Source organism: Heterocephalus glaber, unplaced genomic scaffold (genome assembly GCF_053883595.1).
Source record: "Heterocephalus glaber isolate CG9 unplaced genomic scaffold, H.glaber_assembly_v1.0 deba00001481, whole genome shotgun sequence".
Classification (NCBI taxonomy): Eukaryota; Metazoa; Chordata; class Mammalia; order Rodentia; family Bathyergidae; genus Heterocephalus; species Heterocephalus glaber.
In genome coordinates, this window is record NW_028258317.1 from 11,437,501 (window position 1) to 11,462,172 (window position 24,672).

General features: G+C 37.0%; 1 protein-coding gene across 1 annotated transcript in view; it reads left to right on the forward strand.

Moving 5' to 3' along the window:
- The window catches only part of Erp44 (endoplasmic reticulum protein 44), a 96,751-nt gene extending 78,236 nt beyond the window's left edge, over positions 1 to 18,515 (forward strand). The window contains exons 11-12 of the mRNA XM_004864920.4: positions 12,410 to 12,512; positions 14,427 to 18,515. Coding sequence (XP_004864977.1) covers positions 12,410 to 12,512; positions 14,427 to 14,528 — 205 coding nt within the window. The 3' untranslated portion in view covers positions 14,529 to 18,515. The remainder of the gene's footprint in view (positions 1 to 12,409; positions 12,513 to 14,426) is intronic.
- The last annotated feature ends 6,157 nt before the right edge of the window (positions 18,516 to 24,672 follow it).

Below are 24,672 nucleotides of genomic sequence, written 5' to 3' on the forward strand. Positions count from 1 at the left end.
AGTCAGGATTCTAGTGCTTCCCATCACAGAGGAAAAGTTCAGAAGCAGCCTTTCTATGGAGAGGAATAATTGTATACAAAGTAGAGAAAATCAATTATGTGACAACTTTTGTGTAATAAAAATCTGTTTAAAGTTTTTAAAAAAATCAGGAAAGCAAGTGACTAAAATGAGAAGTTAACAGATATTAAGACTATCTACATTTATAAAAACCAGGCAGAAATTCTGGAGTTGCAGAACATAATAAAGGAACAGTCTTAAATACAATCTAATATTGTACCTCAAGGAACTGAGAAAAAAAGGAAAAACTAAGGCAAAGGTTAGTAGAAGGAGAAAACTACAAAGATCAGAGCAGAAATACAGTGGACTCTTGAGTTACAACAGGCCTGACATACAAACAACTTGGGTTACGACCGGAATTTTAGTTTTAACTTACAACCATTCTTGAGTTACAACCCGAATGCTGGCTGCTTGTGCTTCCAAATGGTCTCAGATACAGATTTAAGCCTTGAAGAGTTCTGAATGGAACATTACATCCTTTCCTGTGTGGGGCTAATTGAGAAATCCTGGGCCAGTGTCTCTCTAAGGACATTGCGATTTGCTTAGTAGAAAGTGTGGCCTAAAATTTTACAGGAGGGAGACTTTGAAGGCTATGTAGAGGAGCCTGACCAAATTGAGTTACATCCAGCCCTTGTGAACAAATTGAGTTCGTAAGTCAAGGGTCCACTGTAAGTGAAATAGAGACTAGAAAAATAGTAGAAAAAAATCAATGAAACTAAGACTTGTTTTTGTTAAAGAAAGATGAACAAAATTGAAAAGTCTTTAGCTAGACTAAGAAAGAAGACTCAAAAGAGAAACGAAGGATACATTACAAATGATACCACAGAAATATACAAAGACTACTATGAAAAATTATTTGCCAACAAATTGATAACCTGGAAGAAATGGACAAATTTCTAGACAAATACAGATAATAAAGAAATAGAAAATCTTATCAATAGTAAGGAGATTGAATCAGCAATAAATAATAAAATAATAAAATGTCTCCCATCAAAGAAAAGCCTAAGACCTGATGGATTCACTGATAAATTATACCAAATAATTTAAGAATACCAATGCTTCCCAGTCCTACCAGAAAATTTTGTTTTGGAGGCAGGGTCTTCCTATGCAGTCCAGGCTGGCCTTAAACTCACTACCACACCCCAGGCTTGCCTTGATCTTCTAGCAATCCTCCTGCCTCAGCCTCCTGAGTTCTGGGATTGTAGGTGTGCACCGCTGTGCCTGGCCCTATCAAAAAAACTGAAGGAATATATTTCTGAAGTCTCAGAGCCTTGATAATAAAATCACGCAGACACTAAGAAGAAAAGTATATTATAGGGTAATATCCTTGATAATGTAGATGTAAAAATACTTGACTAAATAGGAACAAACTAGAGAACCCAGAAATAAATCCACTCATTTATCATCAAATGAATTTCAGAAGTTGTGCCAAGAACACACAGTGGGGAAAAGATAATATGTTCAATAATGATACTGGGAAAAATTGGGGGAAACTGAATGACTACATGCAGAAGGATGAAATTAAAGGCCCTTGTCTCACATTTTATACAAATATCAACTCAAACTGGATGAAAGACTTAAACATAAGATGTGAAACTGTAAAGCTAGTAGAAGAAAAATGTAGGGGAAAAATTCCATGTCATTGTTATAGGCAACAATTTTTTAAAAATATGACCCCAAAATACAGATAACAACAACAAAAACAATAAGACACATGGGATATCATCAAACTAAAAAGTTTCTGAAGGCCAAAGGAAACAGCCTGATTAAAAAATGGACAGAGGATCTGAATAAACATTTCTCAAGAGACATACAAATGGCCAACAGATATATGAAAAAATATTCACCATCATAAATCATCAGAGAAATGCAAATTAAAGCCACAATGAGATATCACCTCACACTGCTAGAATGGCTACTATCAATAAAGCAAAAGATAAGTACTAGTGAGAAAAGGGAATCCATGCACGGAATTGGTGGAAATCTAAATTACTGCAGCCATTATGGAAAAAAATAAGGAGATGCCACAGAAAATTTACAATAGAACTACCCTATTATTGGGTATATATCCACAGAAAATGAAATCAGTATGTCAAAGAGCTGCACTCCCATGTTTATGGTTGCATTCAGAATAGCCAAGATACAGGACCTATCTAAGTGTGCATCGACTGATGAGTGGCTAAATAAAATGTGTGTATATATACAGCCTTAAATACTATTCAGCCTTTAAAAAGAAGAAATTCCTGTCATTTGTGCCATTGAGTCTGGAGAACATTATGTTAAGTGAGATAAACCAGGCACAGATTCACAAATACTGCATGATCTCACTTATATTTGTAATGTAAAAAAGTTGAATTCACTGGAGAGTAGAGTAGCGGGGGAAGAGTAGAGGAAGAAATTTGTAGAAGATTGAGGAAGAGTAATCAGGCAAAAGAAAAACCAGAAAAGAATGGTAGTCATGATAATTGACTTATATAAAAAATATAGAGAGGGAGCACCAAATAGAAGATAGATGGATAGGAAATAGGGATCTCTTTTTCAAATGGACGAGGAAATGAGATGGAGGGAGGGAGTGGGAAGGGAGGGAAAGGGATAGAAAAAAAAGAGAATTGAAGAGAAAAAAAATGATGAAAATAGAGGTTTTTGCAAATGGGAAAGTGACCAGGAGTTGGAGCAAGTGGGGAAGGAAGAGAGGGGCAGGGGATGAAAATAAAAGGAGTGTTATGATGTGTTATGTGGGCCAGGGATTTAGCTCAGTGGTTCCGCTGCCTGCCTCGCAAGCACAAGGCCCCGAGTTTGATCCCCGGTACAAAAAAACAAAGAAAACAAGATGTGTTATGTACACGTGCCAACCCCCCACGATAAATGCAATCATCACGTGCTGCAAATGTGTAGTAGTAAAAATAAATAAATAAATAAATAATAGAAAAAATTATGGTGAGGATGAACAAGATCAAGCAGAAAGAAATGTTCAACTAGGAGATAAAGATGAAGCATCAATTATATTTGACCAAAAAGTCCATATTGCAATGAGCTGAAGAATAACTGGCATGAAAATTCTTTCAAGAAACCTTGTCTATGAAGAGAAGAAATAAGGGGATAGCTCAAGAGAGATACTGATGAAATACAGTTTTAGCTCTTCCAAGGAACAGGGAGGCGGGGATAAACATGATTAAATGGTTCAGGAACACAAATGGAGTAAGGAGGTGTTTAGATAGGAAAAAGGGACAATCAGTGAGGCAAAATAAGCACAAAGGGAATGAGAAGCAAAGTAAATAGCCTTCCTCTTGGGAGCATTTCTTTGAGGATGGTTTGGGGATTGTGTGTGACAGCAGCAAAAGACTGCTAAGGTTTCTGTCTGATTCTCATTTTTAACTGACAAGAAGCAAGCAAGATCATCTGCTGAGAGTTAGAAGCCAGGGAAAATCGAGAGGGCAAAATTATATTGGATTTAAAAAGGAAGAGCAGTTACATCCAGTAGTCCACTTCCTAACATCCTGGCCTTGAAAAAAAATGAAACTCCTACAGTTTCCTTAGAAGGTGTGTGAGCATTGACTATTGGCTAGACGGGGCTGTTTTAGCTAGTTAGGTGTCCTCTTCCTCTCACTTCTCCATAGGCTTGTGAAGCTGTATGCTCAAAGTGAGAGGAAAGTTCTAATGCTGGTCCTGCTGGAGGAGCTGGCAGGCAGATGACTGTGCTTTGCATTGCTAGCTGACTCATGGGTCATTTATATGAAGTTTATTAGCACATTTTCCCACCTTCAGTAGTGGATGGCTCTTACAGTTCTTGGTTATATAAAACCTTTTCTCTTTAATGGGAAACTAAAATTATTTGTGAAAGTCAAGAGGATACTGACTCAGATTAGGCCTACCAATCAGCAACCAAACTATGCCCAATTTTGAGTAGTGTTCCTGGGAATATTGTGCTATGAGTCAAAGGAATCCTGCTGAGGAATTTCAACTTGACTATCTTTTTGCCTGCCATTCTGAAGTCAGATTTAAAACACTCTGGGACTTCTAATCTCAACTTGGTATCTATTTCCCAAAGAACCCATGTTCTTTATAATGGCTCAGAGTGTCTGCTACCCAGCTATAGGGCTTACTGGACCAAGAGATGGGCATTTGACCAAATGAAGCTGATTTGTCAGCTGGAAGCATTTTACTTATCCCTGATGCCAAAAGAAACTGAACCAGTAAGATTTTTCCAAAGGAATTGGAGATGAGAAATGATCCTCTCCCATCCTGCAAGTTCCTAGAGTAGAGAAAGAGATAAGAGAAGTGACTATAGTTGAATCTTTTTGAAATAAATTACTTCTTTAATTTCTTCCTAAGGTGCTTGATTTCCCCTTCTAGGCACTGTTCCCTCTAACATTTTTTTAATTACGAGGAGACACATGCTGTGTGAGCAGTGAACTAAACCTCTGTGAATAGAGGTTAATGTTAAAAATCAAATAAAACATGCAGCAAAGTGAATCTGACACACTTAATGGCTTGTATAATTGTTATTGTGCTGCGTTGTAATTAAGGCTTAAATGATAAGCAGTTTCCATAAATTACTGTAATTACTATTACTTTTACTTAGTAACTCAGCATTTCTGGGGTCATCTGGAGGAAGTATGATTGTGGTAAGAGAGAAAAAGCAGATTGATGGTACACAGTCCCGGTCATACAGAGGTGGGCATTAGGAGGTGGAGGTTACCAATGTTCTTATTTATATCTTCCTTATTTCAAAGAAACTGAGACTTAGTGAGATGAAATAACTAATTAGTGGCAAAGCTAGGATTCACATCAAGAGTATATTGAACCCCCAAAACTCAAGCTTCTAACACTGAATTAAAACTGACATTTTTCAGTACCTATAAAAAGCATGTAGATATACAAGTGAAATGTATTTGAAGAGCTAGTACTTACTAGTGTCTGAAACTAGACGACATCTCTATGGATGGTTTTTCTATTGTTTGATCAGAATAGTTTTCTATCAGTCTAAAAAAATAGAGTTTGTATGGTAGGAAAAGACTAGGGAGTAATTTCAAAACCTAAGGATAGTCCTGGACTGTCTACAGCCCCAGAGGGAGAATAAATGAGGGGATATGATATGCTTTATGGTATAAGATATGATTAAAGGACTTTCAGGGAAAGCTTACCATTTTAAAAATTGTGGCCAAAGAATGCCTTTTTAAAATACACTCATTTCTCCCTTTATTTTTAAATTTTTAATAAAAATGTTTGCTATAGTGGGGATTGAACCCAGGGCCTTGAACATACTATGCAAGTACTCTAAACTGGCTCTTTTAAATTTATTTTGAGACACAGTCTTGCTGAGTTGCTCATTCTGGTCTAGAATTCCTGATCCTCTTCCCACACCCTCCTGAGTAGCTGGGACTACAGCTATACGCCACTGCTCTTAGCTGTGATTACCTTTTCATAAAAGTTCTTAGCTGTTTAGGGCTCCCAAGTGACAGGGAGGGAAAAGGAGAAGCAGGAAAGAATTCAGTTCATTCTTGGGAAGATACTTGTTGCTACTGGGATCATCCAGAAATGAAATAGGTTACTCTAATGATATACTGGGCTCTAGGTTATTTCCTAAGTCACTGAATCAATGGCAATTAAACTATTCAGTATGGGAAGTTTGCTGCAGCTGATTGACAGGGAAGAGCAAAACTAAAATGAGGTAGTAGGCGACAGGTGTCTAATAAAGTAATTGGTTATTCACTGACAAAATAGCCTGTCTCCTTGACCTCAGAAGGAGCAAACCAGGAGGCAATTACAAAGGAACCAATTGGTCTTGATCTAAAGGACTCAAGGTTGGTTCATCATTTATAATTCAATCAATATGTCACCATATTAATAAACAAAACTACATGATCACATCAATAGATGCACAAAAAGCATTTAATTAAAGTTATCTATTTCTGCTTTTTTTTTTTAATGTCCATGAGACTAGGAATATAAGAAAAGTTCCTTTGGCTAACCTAGAAGAAATGGATAAATTAATTCCAAGGTACATTCAGCCTACCAAGACTAGATCATGAACAAATAGAATATCTAAATGGGCTAATAACAAGAAAGAAGATAGACTCAGTCATAAAACATAGCTCATTTTTTTTACAATGCCCGCCCGGGACCTGATGGCTTCACTGCTGAAGTATTCTAAACATTAAAAGAAGATCTGGCGCCAGTTTTTCTGGATCCCAACAGTATCCCAATAACAAAGCCAGACAGGAATACTATAAGAGGAAATTACAAACCAATGGTCTTGTTAAACATATGTAAAAATCCTCAACAGAATACTATCAAACTGAATTTAATTGGGGATTAAAAGATTAATTTACCATGGAGGGGGCATTTATCTCTGGGATAAAGGATGGGTGGTTCAACATCTGCAAATCAATAAATGTGATATGCCATATTAGGATGAAAGACAAAAAAAAAAAAAAGAAACAAGATCATTTCAGTAGATGTAGAAAAGGAATTCACCGAAATTCGATATCCTTTTCATGATAAAAACTCAATTACATAGGCATACAAAGAACATACTTTAGATTTTATATAACTAGCCCATAGGAAAGACAATACCCAGTAGGGAAAAGGGGAAAGCCTGTCCTCTAAGATTAGGAAGAAAACACGGATACCCACTCTTGCACTTTTGCTACTTCTGTTCTACATAGGACTGGAAATCCTAGCCAGAACATTAAGACAAGAGAAAGAAATAAAAAGCATCCAAATCAGAAAGGAAATAAAACATCCCTTTTGCAGATGGTATGAGCTTACAGGTTGATCATCCTTATCCAAAAATTCAAATCCAAAATGCTTCCAAATCTGAAACTTTGAGTGCCAAAATGATGCTCAATTTCAGATTTCAGACTTTCAAATTTTGGATTTTTGAACTAGGGATGCTTAGTTGTTAGAGTCTATGTAAATATTCCAAAGTCTGAATAACTCTAAAATGTGAAATACTTCTAACAATTCCACTTACACCAGTTACACATAAAAAAAATAATTTAGGAATAAATTTAAGGAAGTGGAAGGCCAGAAACACCGAAGAAAGAAATGAAAGAACATACAATGAAATTGAAAGATAACCAATAATCATGAATTGGAAAAATCAATATTGTTAAATTGTATATACTTTCAAAAATGATGGATAGATTCTTTGCAGTTCCTATCAAAATTCCAATGATGTTTTTCACAGAAATAGAAAAACAGTCCTAAAATTGGTATGAAACAAAAGCTCCTGAATAGCCAAAGCAGTTTTCAGCAAAGGAACAAAGCCAAAGACATCACGCCCTCTGACCTGAGAATACACTACGGAGCATCAGGGAATGGTAGCATACACGTGCAATCTTAACATTCTGGGAAGCTGAGGCAAGAGAATTACAAGTTTGAGCCTAGCTTGGGTGACTTACAAGTTAGCAAGACTCTGTCTCAAAATAAAAATTAAAAGGCTACAGTGTAGCTCACTGCAAAGATCCTGAGTTCAATCCCCAGCACCAGCAAAACAAAATAGCAGCAAAAACTACAGAGCACTAGTAATCAAAACAATGTGTAGTAAAACAGTCATAAACTAGTGGAACAGAGTAGCCCAGAAGTAAAGCCATTCATTTATGTTCAACTGAGTTTCAACAAAGGTGCTAACACACGTGAGGGAAGAAACAGTGTTCAGTACATGGTGCTGGGGAAAATGGAAGGAAACTGGATATCTACAAGCTGAATGAAATTAAGCACTAATCTCGTACCACCTACAAACTTTTACTCAAAATGGATTAAATATTTAACCACAAGACCTGGAACTGTAAAACTACTAGAAGAAAATGTAGGAGGACGGTCCCATGATGTTGGTCTGGGCAATAATTTTTTTACAGGCAATAAAAGCAGAAAGATAAATGGGATTATATCAAACTAAAAAGGTTTTATGCAACAAAGGGAACAATTTACAGAATGAAGAAGCAGTGGTAGCTGTGCCGCACTGGGCTGTTTGTTATTGAAAGCTCTGAAAAGTTCGCCATCACTGCTCTATGGAATAAGAGACAGTATGTATTTGCAAATCATGTACCTGGTCAGTGGTTAAGATCCAATATATAAGGAACTCAACTCAATAGTAAGAAAATGAGGGCTGGGGATTTAGCTCAGTGGTTCTACCACCTGCCTGGCCAAGCGGAAGGTCCCAAGTTCGATCCCTGGTACCAAAGAAACCTGATTAAAAAATGGGCAAAGGATCTAAATGAACATTCTCAGAAGACATACAAGTAGTCGACTGATGCATGAAAAAAATGCCCAACACAAATCACCGAAAAATGGAAATTAAAACCACAATGAGCAGTCCCCTCATGGCTGTTTCCAAAAAGGCAAGTGGTGATATGGAAGAGAAGGAACCCTTGTACACTGTTGGTGGAAATGTAAATTAGTCTAACCATATGCATATGGTATGAAGTTTCATTAAAATTAGAACTACTAGGGTACAAAAAAAAAAAGTAGAACTACTCTATGATCCATCAGTTCCACTAATGGGTGTGTATATATACAGGAAATGAAATCAGTAAGCCAGAGAGATATCTGCACTCCCATGTTCATTACAGCATCATTTGCAGTAGCAAAGATATGGAATCAACTAAGTGTCTTATCAACTGATAAATAAGTTACTAAAATGTGGCATATGTAACATACTGAATACTATTCAGCTTTTTAAAAGAAGGGAATTTTGTCATTTGTGATAACATTGATGACCTGGATGATATTAAGTGATCTTAGGCCAGGCATAAAATGATAAATATTGCTTGATCTCACACTGTGAGAGTATAAAAAGTTGATCTCACAGAAGTGGGGAGTAGAATAATGGGTACCAGGGACTGGGGCTGGAGGAATAGGGGAAATTTAAAATAAGGAAGCTTCTTCAATCTTATAAAGGATATCTGTAAATAATCTATAGCGAATATCATAGTTATGATAAAAGACTGGCCACTTTTTCTTTAGGATCAGGAGCTGGGCAAAGATGTCTGTTCATATCACCTTTGTTTGCTATTGTGCTAGAAGTTCTAGCCAGTACAGTAAAACGAGAAAATAAATAAAATGCATTCAGACTGGAAAGAAATAAAACTCATTTTCTTTGTACTTGACATAATCATGTATGTAGAAATCAGTGAATCTTATGAAAGGCTCCTAGAACTGAGAAGTGATTTTTATCAGGATACAAAAAAAAAAAAAATCACTTGTATTCCTATACACTAGCAATGTACAATCAGGTTTTTTTCTTTTTTGGGGGGGTACCAGGGATGGAACTCAGGTCCTTGCGCTTGCACAGCAGGCGGCGAAACCACTGAGCTAAATCCCCAGCCCAGCAATCAATTTTTTTAAAGTTCTATTTACAGTACTTTCAAAAGAAGAAAGTAACTACATAGGTATGTGTATATATATAACAAAATATGTGCAGGATCTGTATGCTGAAAATTATTAAATGTTGATGAAAGATATCAAAAAGGATCAAAGAAATGAAGAAACATCCTGTGTTTATGGATTGGAAGACCCAGTACAGTTAAGATGTCTGTTATCCCCAAATTGACCAAAATACCTGATACAAGTCCAGTCAGAAATCTTAGTTGGATTCATTATAGACATAAACAGGGTGGTTTTAAATTTGTATGGGGAGGTTAAACTAGAATAGACAAAATAGTTTTGAAAAAGGAATAATGTTGTAGGACTCTCCCAATATTTTGATATAAATCTAAATTCTGTGACATAAACTGAAAGTAAGAGAGCGTAGTATTGGTAAAAGAATAGGTACATAAAGCTATAGGAAGAATAGAAGTAGGCACACAATATGGTAATATACTTTTTAAAACTATGAAAAGACAGTTTAATGGAGAAAGGATAGTCTCTTCAATAAATGATGCCAGGCCAACTGAACATCCTTGTACCAATAATGAATTTTGTCCTCTGAAAAATTAACCTAGAATTGACCACAGATCTAAGTGTGAAAGAAAGGTAAAGGTAGAAAACTCTTAGGACCAATCGTAGGAGAACCATTTTATCAAGCATTTTCCTGTCTCTGGGACAATATACCCAACGTCTACAACTTAGAGGTAACTTCTGGTCTGCAATGTTGGTTCACTCCAAGGCAAGAATGGCATGGAGGAAGGGCCTGCTGGAGGACAACTGCTCACCCCATGGCAACTAGGAAGCAAAGAGGAACCAGGGGCAAGGAATACACACTTCCAAGTCATGCCCCCAGTGACCCTCATCTTCCACCTTCCAACACATGAGGCTTTTGCAGGATGTTTTACACCTAAACCGTAACATTCCACTCCTCAACCCCATAAGGCATATGCCCATTTGATTATACAAAATGCATTTAGTCCATCACTAAGAATCACCAAAGTCTAAGTAGTTCCAACATTGCTAAAAAGTCCAAGTCCAAAGTGTCCTCTGAGACTCAAGGCAGACTCTGTTGTAAGCCCCTTTAAAACCTAAATCAAGTTATATAATCACTAAGTACAGTGGCACAGGGTAAACATTCCCATTCCAAATGCTTTGCAGATGATCATGTTTACCATATTATGTTTTCTTTTTTGTTTGTTTGTTTTGTACCAGGGATTGAACTCATGACCTTGCACTTGCGAGGCAGGCACAGTGCCACTGGCACGGTGCCACTAAGCTCAATCCACAGCCTCTACCATGGTGTGTTTTCTTGACATTCACTGTTAATCCTCTGATTGTTCCTTCTTAATTTTTTTTTTTTTGTACCGGGGATGGAACTCGGATCCTTGTGCTTGCAGGGCAGGCGACGGAACCACTGAGCTAAATCCCTGGCCCATTCCTTCTTAACCTTCATGGGTCATTTCTGGCCACATACTAGATAAGAGCTCCTTAGGAATCTTTTTCTACCACATCAGTTTAGTTTCATCAGATTTCCCTTGCCTTTGCCTTTACCTAACAATTCTTTCTCTATTCTCATCTGTTGACGAGGAAAAATCAAATTAGGGGAAAAAAGTTTTGAGTGTTCTTTGTAAATTTATTACATTAAGATTTAATCATTCATAAATTATTTTGTGACTAGCAGGCACAGCTCTTACTATATTACTTGTGATAGTCTTTGGACCTTATTAAACTAGCAAGGCCTTAAATATAGACCTTTTGCAGTTCTATGGATTAAACTGATATTTCAGCACTTTGCTGTGGGTGACAGCAGATGATGTCAGATTAAATTTAAATTGATCTCTTCTCAATGTTTATCTCTGCTGCATGTGCAATTACTTCAACACCAGAGAACCTTTCAGAGGCACTCTGTCAATATACCTACCTGACAGTCATTTGCATTTGTAAACTGTGCATTTGGCACCTGCTGGTTTCTGTTGCATTGGAGCTAGTGGGGAGCCACAACGGGTGTACAATGAAGGTATTGGTTGGTACATCTCAGTGGGAGTTATTGAAGGGAAGAAACAGCTCTTCTAGCACTTCAAGAAAGGACAAAAAGAAAAAAGAAGCTGGTAATATTAACACAAGCCAGCTATTCTTTGCTACCAATAAATGATTGAAAAAGTCGATTCTATCCAAAGAATTAAAGTGTGTGTAGACCTACATTTGAATTCTTACAATTGATATTAAAAATAAAGGCTTTCTGTTTAAAATAAATAATGAATTTCAGATGTACCTCATCTCAGTAGAAGGCAGACAGTTCATCTGAGCAAAAACAGATTTAAACAATCAATGAAAAAAAATGTTCAATTTCTGAAGAAATGTAAATTAACATAAATATCTTTTACTTATGAAATTAGCAAAATAAATTTTAATTTTAAAATATAGCAAAAATTGGTTGAAATTTTACAGGTATTTGTCAAAAGTTCTTATTCTTTAATACATTGATCCTTATTGGATACAACTCAAGGAAATAATTACATAGAAGAAAGTCTGATATATCAACCTGTTTAGCTCGGTATGCTACGTGTACATAATACGTAAAGGGAATTGGTACATATATATAACACACCTTAATTCCTTTTTTCATCCTTTTTCCCTTCCTTCCCTCTTCCCTCCTTCCCTCCATCCATTTCTTGATTTCTTTCCTTTTTTTTTTTTTTGGTACATGTTTGCAATATATAGTATTTATATTCTTTGTAAGGAGTTGGTACATGGAGCTCACACATTTTACTTCCTTCTTTCATCCCCTATCACTCCCCTCCTGCCTCCCTCCTCCCTCCATTTCTTGATCCCCTTCCCTTTGAGAAAGCGCTATCTCCCTCCTTCCTATTATGTCTTCTGTTCTGTAGGTAAAAGTTTTAAACTTTTTATTTTTAACTGTGAAGTTGGTAAAGACTATTTTAGCACTTTAAGCTAAAATTTTATTTGACTTTCATTTTAGAATTCCTGGAAAACTGAAGCAGTTCGTATTTGACTTACATTCTGGAAAACTCCACAGAGAATTCCATCATGGACCTGACCCAACTGATATAGCCCCAGGAGAGGTAGGACTTGTATTGGAACTCTTTTTTTTTCTTTTTCTGTTAGCCTCAAAGAGGATTTGAAACTCCTGCATAGGCTTGAGATTTAGCTCTTAAATATCTTTGTAAAGAAATTCTGAACAAACTATAGAACATATATAAATTATGCTGTTTTTAAATAATTTTTGTAAAATTTTAGGCCTTCATAGAAGTTGTAGAATATACAATATAGTGTCTTGATCATCTGAAGTGGTCTGAGTATGACTTGTGTGGAATATGATTATTAAAGGGTTAAATTCGGGTGGCTTCAGGTAGGAAGTAGCAATTGGGAGCAGATTAGTGAGGAAATCAGTGGATTATAGTAACTGTTCAAGCCTGGCTATGTGGCTGGAAGATTGACCACGCCATAAGGAAAAGGAAAGTCCACAATTTGTTATTCTTGCTAAATGATTCTAAGAGCCTTCATGAATACACTATTGTTGATGTTCAGAACTTCAGGTTTTTGTACCTTTCCTGTCTGAGATTTCAAACGCTTGACACCTGTTTATCAAAATTTTACCTTTGATTTTTATGTATAAATTCTACTTAAATGTCATATATGTATATAAATCCTCAAGCTAAAAAGTACATCTTTAAACTGGATTTTACTGTTTCTACTTTGTAACTTTTATTGTGAGTAATTTTTATGTCCCTGCTTTACTAAACAGCCCTAAATTTGCATTTTGATGTGTTAGGATTTACATAATGTCTAATCTAGTGAAACTAAGTGGGAAGATAGTATATTCTAAATCCCTCTTATTCTATATGCCTAAATTTAAATCTACTATTTTGCCCAAAGAAGCTACTAAATAAAAACTGAAAGTTCCTTTACCTTATTGAAGAGTCAGATTAGGTTCAGAGTCAACAGTTCTCTTTAGAAATCTGCTGACGTGATTTTTCCTTGAAAAAAATGTCAGATTTTACTTTGGTAATTAATTAACTCTAGAAGGAGACAAACTTGTTATTGGCAATAACATAAAGGTGATTACTTTCCTCAGAGAAGGCCTGTTTAGTATTTTATCAGATCGTAGTTTTACCACTATTGCATTACCCTGATTTGTTTCAAGTTCTCATTAGACAGTGAACTATATATATTTATTTATCTTTGTATATTAATACCCAGTGGGCACCAAATACTATAAATGTTTGTTTGATAGTAATATAATTTCAGCTTAATCCAAATGTGTCATAGCAAAAAATTGGAAAGGTATTGGAGAAATAGAACATTGTCAGATTCAAATGGTGTGTTTGTAGACACCATGCTTACTGTTTTATGGGAATGTGCTAGCATGCAAAGTATGTGATAGTATCCATATGCATAGTATCAGTGTGGAGATAAAGGACTAACTACACTGCCTTCTTAGAATTCTTGGAAATCGCTGTCGTTGAATGGCCATGTATTTTTGGCTAGAGTTGGTATACAAGTAAAATACTACAGGAATTAATTTTTTTCAGTATTGTATTTTTTTCTCGTTATTTCACTTAAGTTTTAATTTGTGGCATCCAGGTAGTTGATAAATAAGTTCTATATCTAGAGAATAAGTGCCTTTCATCCTGTTGGCAGTCCTTTGTAGGAAGGAGGGGCTGTGCCTAGAGGATGCCCTAGTAAAGCATCTGGGGCCCAGTGCTTTGTTTCCTTTCACCATGCCTCCGCAACCTGCAGCAAGCCCAGTCAGTGGTGCTGTGGCAGCCCTACCTGGGAGAATCTGAGAACAGCATTTGACATGAGAAGAGGAAGATTTCAGATTTAACTCTTGTCTTTGGCACACAGTTGCTGTCTATTATTGATTAATAAGCAAATAATTATAAGGCAACTACCATTTATCTACTACTCTTATTAAAATATTATAACTCTGTAAAATATATTGGTACAAAAATGTTTTATTCTTTCTTTTATAGCAAGCCCAAGATGTAGCAAGCAGTCCACCGGAGAGCTCCTTCCAGAAACTAGCACCCAGTGAATATAGGTATACTTTATTGAGGGATCGAGATGAGCTTTAAAAACTTGAAAAACAATTTGCAAGCCTTGCAACAACAGCATCAACTTATGTGGTGGAAATAGTAAACCTATATTTTCATAATTCTATGTGTATTTTTATTTTGAATAAACTGAAAGAAGTTTTGGGTTTTTAATTTTTTTCTCCCCCTGACTCAAAATGCATTGTCATTTAACATAGCCTCTTTTCAAAATCTGGTAGGGTTAAATAATAATAATAATAATAAAAACCAGAGGCCTATCTTCACTTTGAATCTGTCCTGTAAAATTTTTATAAATCAAGTGAGAAAGGTGACAGAAACATACCATTAACTTGCACTACTAGGGTAGGGAGGACTTAGGGATATTTCCTGTGTAGTATTTTGCCCTTCTTTCTTTTCTTTTCATAAGATCAATTCTGTTGGTATTTTCATTATCATATTTCTGAAAGTTAAAGATACTTGAGAGGGGAATAAATTAAAATTTTCACACTGTGTACTGTGTTTTACTGATTAGTTGGATATTGCTTATGGAAACTCCATAGTGGTATTTTTTGGATTCTTAATGTGTAATTTAAACATACTATGAAGAGGAGGAGAGCCATAAGCCAGAACATTTGGCAGAAATTGTCTTTATGAATTAAGGAAAAGAACATGAAAAGTATTATTAAATTTCTATGTGTTTGTCTAAGAACTTGGCATATGGATGGCATTTAAAACTTTGAATGAATTATACCTAAATCTGGGAAATGGAGATACTATTGGCAGAGCAAGTTACTAGTATTGATCTAGAATAACTTTTAAGGCTTCTCCTACCATGAGACTTCAATTTCCAAGGAGAAAAACCAGCAGAAAAATTGTATTTCAATAATTCTCAACCTCCGTCTGTCTTTAGTGTTGTTATAGTTGTATAGATCAAAAGCAAAGACATTAAAGAACATATGTATTTAATTTTTTTCCCATTGTAAAATTGTTAGAGGACCCGCCCCCTCTAAATTCCCTGATTTCCCAGGCCTGCAGTATACAGTCCGACAGTTCCAGTGCTAGGCCTCAATACTGCCAGGGACTAAAACCAGAGGGAGAGGACCCTCAGTGTCATATCAGGAATCCCAATGCCAGAGGACAGACAGGTTCAAAATTGGCTTTCCTCTAGGTCTGGGTTGGTGCTATAGGCAAAGGGTCATTTTATACTTGGGGTACAAATCAATCCCAGTTTGGGAAAGATTATTTTTAAGCTTAAGAGGTTGACATGTGCCATTATATGTAGTATGTAATATATGTAACATCTTCCAATCCTTTTAAAATAAAATGAATATTTATAATGGATATTTAATAATTGTTATTTTTAAAAATACAGTTCTTAGTTACGCATGGCTTATCCATTGTTTCATTCAGAATATAAATGTTAAGGTGATAAGGGGCATGTTTAGAGTATTATATCAGATTATGGCTATAAAAACAGGACAGAGCTTTCTAGAAGTTGGACCTTAGTTCTATTCTCTTCATTGCTTTTATTTAATAACTTGAATGAAGTCAGAGTTGTGATCTTCAAGTTGGAGAATGGACCAAATCTGAGAGGGTTACAGTGAAAACAAGTATTCAAAAAGCTAACATCCCAGACCAAATGCAGCACATGCAATTAACTGGAATACATTTTTTAAAATTCCATTAAGTTTATTGGTACATTTTAGGTATACATCATGATCACATTCATCACTGGGAATTTGTACCTGTACATGATATATCTAGGACTGGAATACATTTGTAATCCTGTAATTGGGTTTGAAAAAAAGTAAAGATACTGCTCAAGTATTAGGTTTCAGAGAGCTGGATTAAGAGTAGTTACTATGAAAAAGGCCTCAAGAAATACATGTTCAGTATGATCTAAGATGATAAAGTGATCGTGTAAAAAGTGGGTGGATTTTGAGGGTGCATTATTTAGTGGGATTTAGGCTTCAGCCCTGCCATTTTCATTGTCTTCTCTAGACTTTGAAGCCGTTGAGGGCAGGATACTGAATTTTATATCTGAATTTGTACCTAGTGTTTCTGGACACATAGTAGTCATCATCAAATGTTTATTGAATGAATGAGAAGCAAAGTGACCTTTTTGTATCCCTGAAGGTGCTAGGCATTCATCAGGATTTGATGCCCGGTTTTATAAAAAGTCATTAACAAGCTCAAGTGCATTCCATGAAATGACAGCTTAGGATAAAAGGTTTTAAAATGAAATGCTAAGGCTGTTTTGTTTAGAAAACACATGGGTCTGACTGTAGTCTAGACATGTGAAGGACTGGCAGTGTCTTTGTGGATCCCAGAGTGAACTATGATTGGAGGAAGTCATGGGGAAGCAGATTTTAGTAGACGTTTATTCAAGGAATATTTTTTGGTGTTATATATGATGAAGTATACAAAGATGAATAATGTAGAATTTCCGCCTGAGAGTTGCTTACAGCCTTGTCAGGTAGATGGATATGTGAACAATAACTAATAGGAGTTACAGATGTATGATTGAAGAAAACAGAGGTTAATGTGGCTGGCATAAAAAAAGCAGTGAATTCCAAAGATTTCATTGAGTTTATTTTTATGCTGAGTTTTAAGAAAATGAATCAGTGTTCTTCAAGGGATCTGGCTGTATAGAATAATCTGAGCAAAGGTATAAAACAGCTAAGTGCATTAAAGAAAAATTCTTAAAGGAGGATTAGTACATTGAAGATTGGGAGGAAATGAGAAAAGAGGTTAGAGAAAAAAAATAGAGCTGGTCACACAAGGCCTTGTTTGCCAAACTAAGGGGTTTATACTGTATATTGTAGGTAGTAGAACCCCATTAACAGATCTTCAGCAGGGAAGTATGTTCATATTTAGGTTTTAAAAAATACTGTGGAAGTAGGTCTCAATTTAAGACTTCCCTGAGAGTATTCCAGTAGAAGTTGCTTCAGTTTACCCAGTCTTTCCTGGGCCTCAGGCTCCTCCGCTGTGCCAAAAGAGGATGCAAGACTAGACAGGAAAACATAATTGAGTAGCAAAACCCGAGCTAGAAGCCAGCCTTTCTGCTTCTCTGCCAGCTCCCTTTTCCAGGTTTTCAAAGATTGTTCCAGTCATGAGAATGGGACCATTTAAAAAAGTGAAAACTTTCTTTAGATAACATTCTAAAAAGTTTCAAAAAGTCAAATAAACCCAGAAAGACAGAAAACAGGCATCTAGAATGCCTCAGAGAACTCTGATGAAGTCAGATCGTCAAATTGTCAGATTGTCTATGTGAAAGAATGGGAAACTGGCATGATGAAAGCTACAAAGAATATCATAAAATATAAAAGTATTTGAAATAGTAAAGCTGAGAATGAGCTTAAATTTGTAGAAAATTCTAAAGTTGCCAAGAAAGCTTTTTTTTTAAAAAAACCTGTGTCAAGACAAAAAGAATTTGGATAAAGTAGTATAATGGATTGACAATCAGAAAAGACTGAATATTCATTTTCTACTTTTTCTTTAACAAAGAGATGCAGTATGGTGGGGCAAAAATTAAATGAAATTGAAGAGTGAGAAGGGAACAAAATCGCTACATTATCTTCAGACCTACATTTCTGTATCCTATAGAGCTATTAGCAGTTGTAAATGCTTTTTGTTAACAACTTCTGGGAATTTTTGAGAAACCATGAAGAATATAAGGTGACAGGAGACTGGAAGTAGCCAAATAAGTAATCCAGTTTTCAAAATAATAGCTTTTGCTATTTTTCTAAAATAAAACCTCATGAACCAAACTGAAATATTAGTAGTCTGTATTGAGGGGAAAGAGTTAAATAGGTGTAAGGAACAAAGTAATTACCAGTTTTTATAAACAGTATTTAAAGACGCTGAAGACAATAAGTTGTGTCAGGACTTACGTTGTTTAATGCTGATATAACTGATTTATGTGTTCATTAAAACAGGTTGAATAGGACCTCTGCTTAGTAACTGTTTTTTAGCTGTGTTTCAATTTTTGTATGTATTTCCAAGTAATAAAACTATATTTATAAAATATTTCTATATTTGAGACTTTTTACTAATTCACTGTCATAAATAGTGTCATTTTACTCAGAATCTAGATGACTAGAGTTGCTACCTATCCCAGGTTTATTTTTCATGTCATTTTGTGTTACTTAGAATGGGTAACCATGAATCTGTGTGCTGGTAATTCAAACCCACTCTTCCATTGAAACATAGAAGTTCCTGTCCAAGAACCCATTGGAGAAAGGCTGACCTGCCCTGAGACAATAGGGTTTGGAGTCTAGAAGATAAAGAGTACAATTTACAGATTATTTCTCTAAAATGTTTCCTTTCCCCTCCACCGTGCTCAGCAAATTCCTCTTATTCATGCTTCAGTGCCTAATTGTCACCCACTATGGTCCCACAGCCTTTTGTTATTTTTAGGTAATTCAGAATTGGAAGTACATGTGTCTCTTTTGCTTAGGCCTACATAAATGAATGTCATAAGGAAAGCAGGAACTCCAATCTTGTCCTCCCAGAAAGAAAGTACTTGTGAAATCTCTTGATTTAAAAAAAAGCCAAATTAAATAATAAGTAAATGAACCACTAAAAAAAAAGAAAAGAAATTAGCACCGTAACTGAAATGGACTGCTAGCTGATCTGAAAATTTCAGTTATCTGGTGATTTTGTCCTTTGCAGAGACATGTTTAGGTGAATGCAGTCACCTTCAATCCTATGTCTTAATTGGCTTTAGGCCAACATAAGGGGGCCTATTTACTAAGGTGTCCTATAGTGGGAGTTAACCACACATAATCATCCATATCTGAAAGTAGCCATCTTGATATGTGTGATTGTTGGCGCTCAGGACCCTTACTCTTGCTTAATAGGGGTTGGTTCTAATAGAGTCTGAAGAGAGGCTTTAGTGACATTCTTAGAAAATTTTTGATTAGTATTAAGGGTAGAGTTTATATTTGGGTTGAGTATGATCAAGGGACCCTTCCCAGATTAGGGGGCCCTGAAGGGAGGGCCTTCAAGCAGCTTCTTTTGCAGCTGCATCAGCCAGTTCATTACCTTGAAATACTTCAACTCCCTTTTGGTGCCCTCTCCAGTGAATTACTGCCATTTTTGAGATAATAAAAGTTCATCTAGGGCCAGGGATTTAGCTCAGTGGTTCTGCCGCCTGCCTCACAAGCGCAAGGACCTGAGTTTGACCCCCGGTACCAAAAAAAGAAAGAAAAAAAAAGTTCATCTATCTCCTTATGATACTTTATGGGAGAGCCATTGGCTGTTAGGTAATTCCTTTCCTTTCATATGGCTGCATGAGCATGCAGCACTAGAAAAAGCATACTTTGTCAGTATAAATATTGACTTTCTATCCTTCATTGAGTTGTAAAGCCCTTGTCAGAACTATGATTTCTGCTAGCTGGGAACTAGTCCCAGGGGCAAGTTAGGAACTTTCAAGTGTCCGATGCAGTCACCAGCTGGCAACATGGGTCTGATCCCTGGGACCTCCATCTCGGGCCAGTCCAACTTCCATTGGTCACCTTTGCAATCAGGACATGGCTCAGGAGGCCTCTTGTAACAGTTTTTATCACAGACCCTCCTAATGGGGCTTGGCTTTCCACAGTGATAGCAGATGAGTTTAGTCATTGAGCTCTTCTTGGAGCCCCAGGAATCAGACTTAAGAGAATCTGTTCCTTTTAAGGTTGCAACCAAGGCAGCCACTTTCTCTTGGTCTCTTTGTTTTCTCAGAAGAGGCAATTCTCACTAAAGTATCAAGTGAGCTACCTGGAGCAAAAGCCATCTTTTGTAGCTTTTCCTAATATCTAACACTGAGTAATAAACTTATCTTTAAGAACAATCTGTCCTACTGAATCAGGAGCCAGGGATGTATATTTCATCAGTGCCTCTTGTAAATGATCTAAGAAGGCAGAGGGGTTCTCATCTTTAGCCTGATGAATAGTTGACAATTTTAAATAATTGAAGGGCTTAGTTCTCATCCTTCTTAGACTTCCAAGAATTCATGTCTGAAGATGTCTCCTTTTCCAGTCTCCCATCTTGTTGGTAGGCCAGCAGGGATCTTGTGTAAGGACTACTTGGGGTCCAGTAGGAACCAGCTGTTCCTCTGGCTGCCTGTCTTCTGGCCTTCTAAAATCAGCAATATAATATTCATCTCCAAATACAATAGCAGCTTGTAATGTACTTATCAGGGTCATCTGAAAACTTTCCCAGATCTTTTTTTTTTTTTTTTTGCGGTACCAGGGATCAAACTCAGGAACTTGCACTTGCAAGGCAGGTGCAATGCCACTGCGCAAAATCCCCAGCCCTCCCAGATCTTGTTTGATCTATTTGACGGCACTGAGAGAAAAGGACATATGGACATGGGTAGGGCCAAATTCTCCATCCACCTCCTGTAAGGGATGTTGTCTCTTTTTTTTTGCGGTACCGGGGATTGAATTCAGGACCTTGTGCTTGCGAGGGAGGGTGCCACTGAGCTAAATCCCTGGCCCAGGGATGTTGTCCTTGAGGAGCGTGAAGAAAATCAAGACGGATGGATTTAGTCCAGTAGAGGTTTCAATAAGGATGGCTTGGAAGCCTCGCCCTTAGGAATCTAGAGGGTAAGAGAGGGGAAGCTCAGGCTCAGCAATAGTGGATGAGACTTTGATTAAGTTTGCCTTGGAAACTTCATCCCTCGGATCTGAAGGGCAAGGGAGGGGGAACCTCAGGTTCAGTAATAGTAGATACATCCAATTGTGCCTTAAGGTCCAGAGGTGTCTGGCTTTCCTGTGGCTTACATTAAAATTTTGAACCCGAGGATTATCTCTTAATGCAAAGAAAGTCTAAACATAAGGTAATTCTCACCATTTTCCCTCTCTCTTAGAGTACAATTATAGTTGTGAAATAGTATCATAATCGATACTTCTCTCTACATTTCATTTTGCCTCTAGGGAGTAGGCAGGCCATGTGCAGGTGCAGAAAAATATTAAATAGCTCTTTCTCAATATGTGGGGATGGAACAATTTCCAGTGCTTAAGAATATATTCCAAAGGAGTAAGAGAATTCGACATTGAGTTTCCCATCTGGCAAAAGACAAGGGTAAAATAGGCATCCCTTCTTGGTCTCTGTATCCTCTCCCGGTATCCATTCAGGTGTCCTGCTCCAGAGCAGGTAACTGCTATCTGCAGAGTGACTAGAAGATAGGTCAGGTTAGACCAGCCAACCTTACTAATGGATGGCCCTACCTTCTCTGGAAACTCACACTCCTATCTCCAGCCTGTGCTTCCAAAAGCACAAGCTACAATTGATTCCAGCTATAAAAGTCATGTTTAAAGAAGGAAGCATTGCTAGTAAAATTAAACCAATAATCAAGAGACCTGGACAACTGCTTTCCAATTCTTTGAAAGTGAAGGGGGAATAAAATCACAGGGCAATTTGGAAGTGGTTGGAGCACTTCTCATCCTACAAGAGATCACTTCCAGAGATAGAGGCAAGTAATGGCTCAGAAAACTGCCCTGGGCCCTAGGGCAAAGAGGTCCCCAAGACATTTGTGCTGTCTATCTAATCACTTAGGCAATCTTCCTTAGCAGCAAAATAAGCCTAAGTTTTACTCAAAATACACCCTAAAATTTCTGTGTCTCTGTATCTGCAACACATTTATGAAACTCACAGGTTGAAATCTGTATCCGTTGTTCAGCAACCAGAATATACACATTAGCAAAAGTACTTCCCTCCCTTACACACATAAATAATGAGAAAAAGGCCTAAGAGGGAGAGAGGGCCAGGAGGTTGGGGATTCTCCCTTTAATGGAATGTGTTTTGGTCCTATAAAAACTGCTTTTTAGGAAATAGCTCCTTCTTACCGGCTGGCTCTGTGGCGCAATGGATAGAGCATTGGACTTCTAGCAAGCATCAAAAGAGAGTCAAAGGAAATAGCTCCTTTTGGTCTTACCCAGAAGTTGGTTCTTTCTACAGGGCCTCAGGTTCAGTTTCCTGTACCCAAAAGACTGTGCCCAGAACACTAAGTAGGAACATCACTAACATGTGTGTTTGCCTATATGGGCAAAATTCTGATGTCTCATCTGACCCAGAGATGGAGTATGTGCTCCTTATCTAAGATGACTACCCTGTCTTCAGTGTTAGCATTTTCTATGGGCTCCACTTAAAAATTCTTAGTTGTTGGATAGGAGAGGAAGGTTGAGACAGATCAAGGTTCCTCCTTCTCTAACGTTGAGCAGAAACATGCCTCCAAAAAAGGAAAGTACATAGTGGCAGGGAAAGATCAGAAAAAGGAAGTCTTTTCTTCTCATGTTCACAGTGAGTTGTTGAGACAGTTTGCCATGACTCCTCACCCTCAGTCTGGAAAGGGGAATCTCAAGAGTTAAGTAAGATTGTCTCCTCACCAGCAGAAGATCAGACCTGAAAAGAAACTGAGGCAGAACAGGCTCGACATTCCCTCTAGACTGTAGAGAAGGGTCGAGGCCAGACTGTTCCAGTGAAACTTATCCTCCAAGTCTTAAGGTCTTGGAGGATTGCTGGCCTATTGCCTTTTAACTTGCAGTTGGAGACCTGTGATTTATTAATAGGCATGTATATTTCCTAAATATAAATTAGATTTCATAAAAAGACCCATTTTACAGAATGTCACAAATTCACATTTTGGTTAGTATCAAAGTCCACTAGGGGACACTCTAGCATTACTTTTCCTTAGTACTGCTGTCTAAGATAAGACAATGAACCACAACAGTCAAAACAAGTCGAACAGGTCAAACAAAGAGCATCAGTAAATTCAATAACTAGTAAGTCTAAATGCAGCATATACAAAGCACCAATACAAGACCTTCCTTGCAAAAGCAAAATGTTCTATCAAAGAAACATCATAATCTTCCCATGTTCTCAGCTTAAATTTATTATCATTTCAACAAAAAACAATGGCATAAAAAAAAGACAAGGCATAAAAATTCAAGGTGTAAACAATTGGCAAACAAGGACAACAATCTCTGATTACCCGAACAAGTCACAATCTAGAATCCACAAAACAAAAGCAAACTCCTACCTCCTTCCAATTATCTCAGTGCAGGCCCCCAAATGATACAAGGGAAATAAATTTAACTCTCAACTGCTAGATGCCAGATATGCCAACTTCACGTTCCCCAAAATTGAGTGAATTCTAAGCAACTATGGAGGTTAAGAATAGGAAAATATTGAGAGAGATAGCTCCTGAGAGACAGGAGGGGACCTAAAAGTAGGTTGCCAATGAGTCCATTTCTCGAAGTTTTATAGAGCAAAATCATGAGATAACATGGGTCAAAACTATGATCAACCAATAAAATTACAAGTATAGTTGCTTAAGTAATATTGATCCAATGGGGAAACAGGTCATGTAGCAGGTGTACATGGAAAGAACAAGGACCTTGTTAGGAAGAGATCGACCAGGAGGTCCTGGTCACCTACGTGGGTGACTGATGGCTATCTAGACTTTATTGGATCAGGTGACACCACTTATGGTATAACCTTTAATGTATTGCTTATCCTTTGGGGAGACAATGTAGGCCTGGTCATTCTCCTTATCTTGAGGCCTGGCTTTCGACAGATGTACCTGCAGCTACAGTTATAATGCATTCTCATCTGCACTAACTCCCTCAAGGACCTAGCCTTGACTGCCTATAATATTTCTACCTCACTTAGCTATCTATAACAACTGTATTTCATGCCAAGAAATACTGCAAGAAGCAGATGATATGATCCCTGGTCTAAAAAGTTTACAATCTAGTTGGAGACTATCCCACCACCACAGCAAGAATTTTACCCCTGCACAATTAACCATGGGTGAAATGGGAGACACTGAATTGCAATGGTCAAGAAACATTCATGTAGAGATGGAAAACTGTACCGTGAAGGCCTTGGACACTAAAAGATGAATTTCATAACTATTTTCTCAGCAGGTTTCTAATAAATATTTATAGAATGACTAGCAGAAAATGGGTGTTCAATATTTAATGGGAGCTTACAGAGAAGAAAGAAAATGTGAATCATTTTCTACAGGTGGAAAAGGAGGGCAAATATACCAAAAACCCTAGTATATGTGAGGTTCACCTCCTAGGCAACATAGGCAAATGAAGATTGATAATAGTCTTACATGACACAAAGCAAAGCATTAATTCGTATATACTAAGAATTACTAAATTTTAAATAAACACCCTAGTCTCTATGT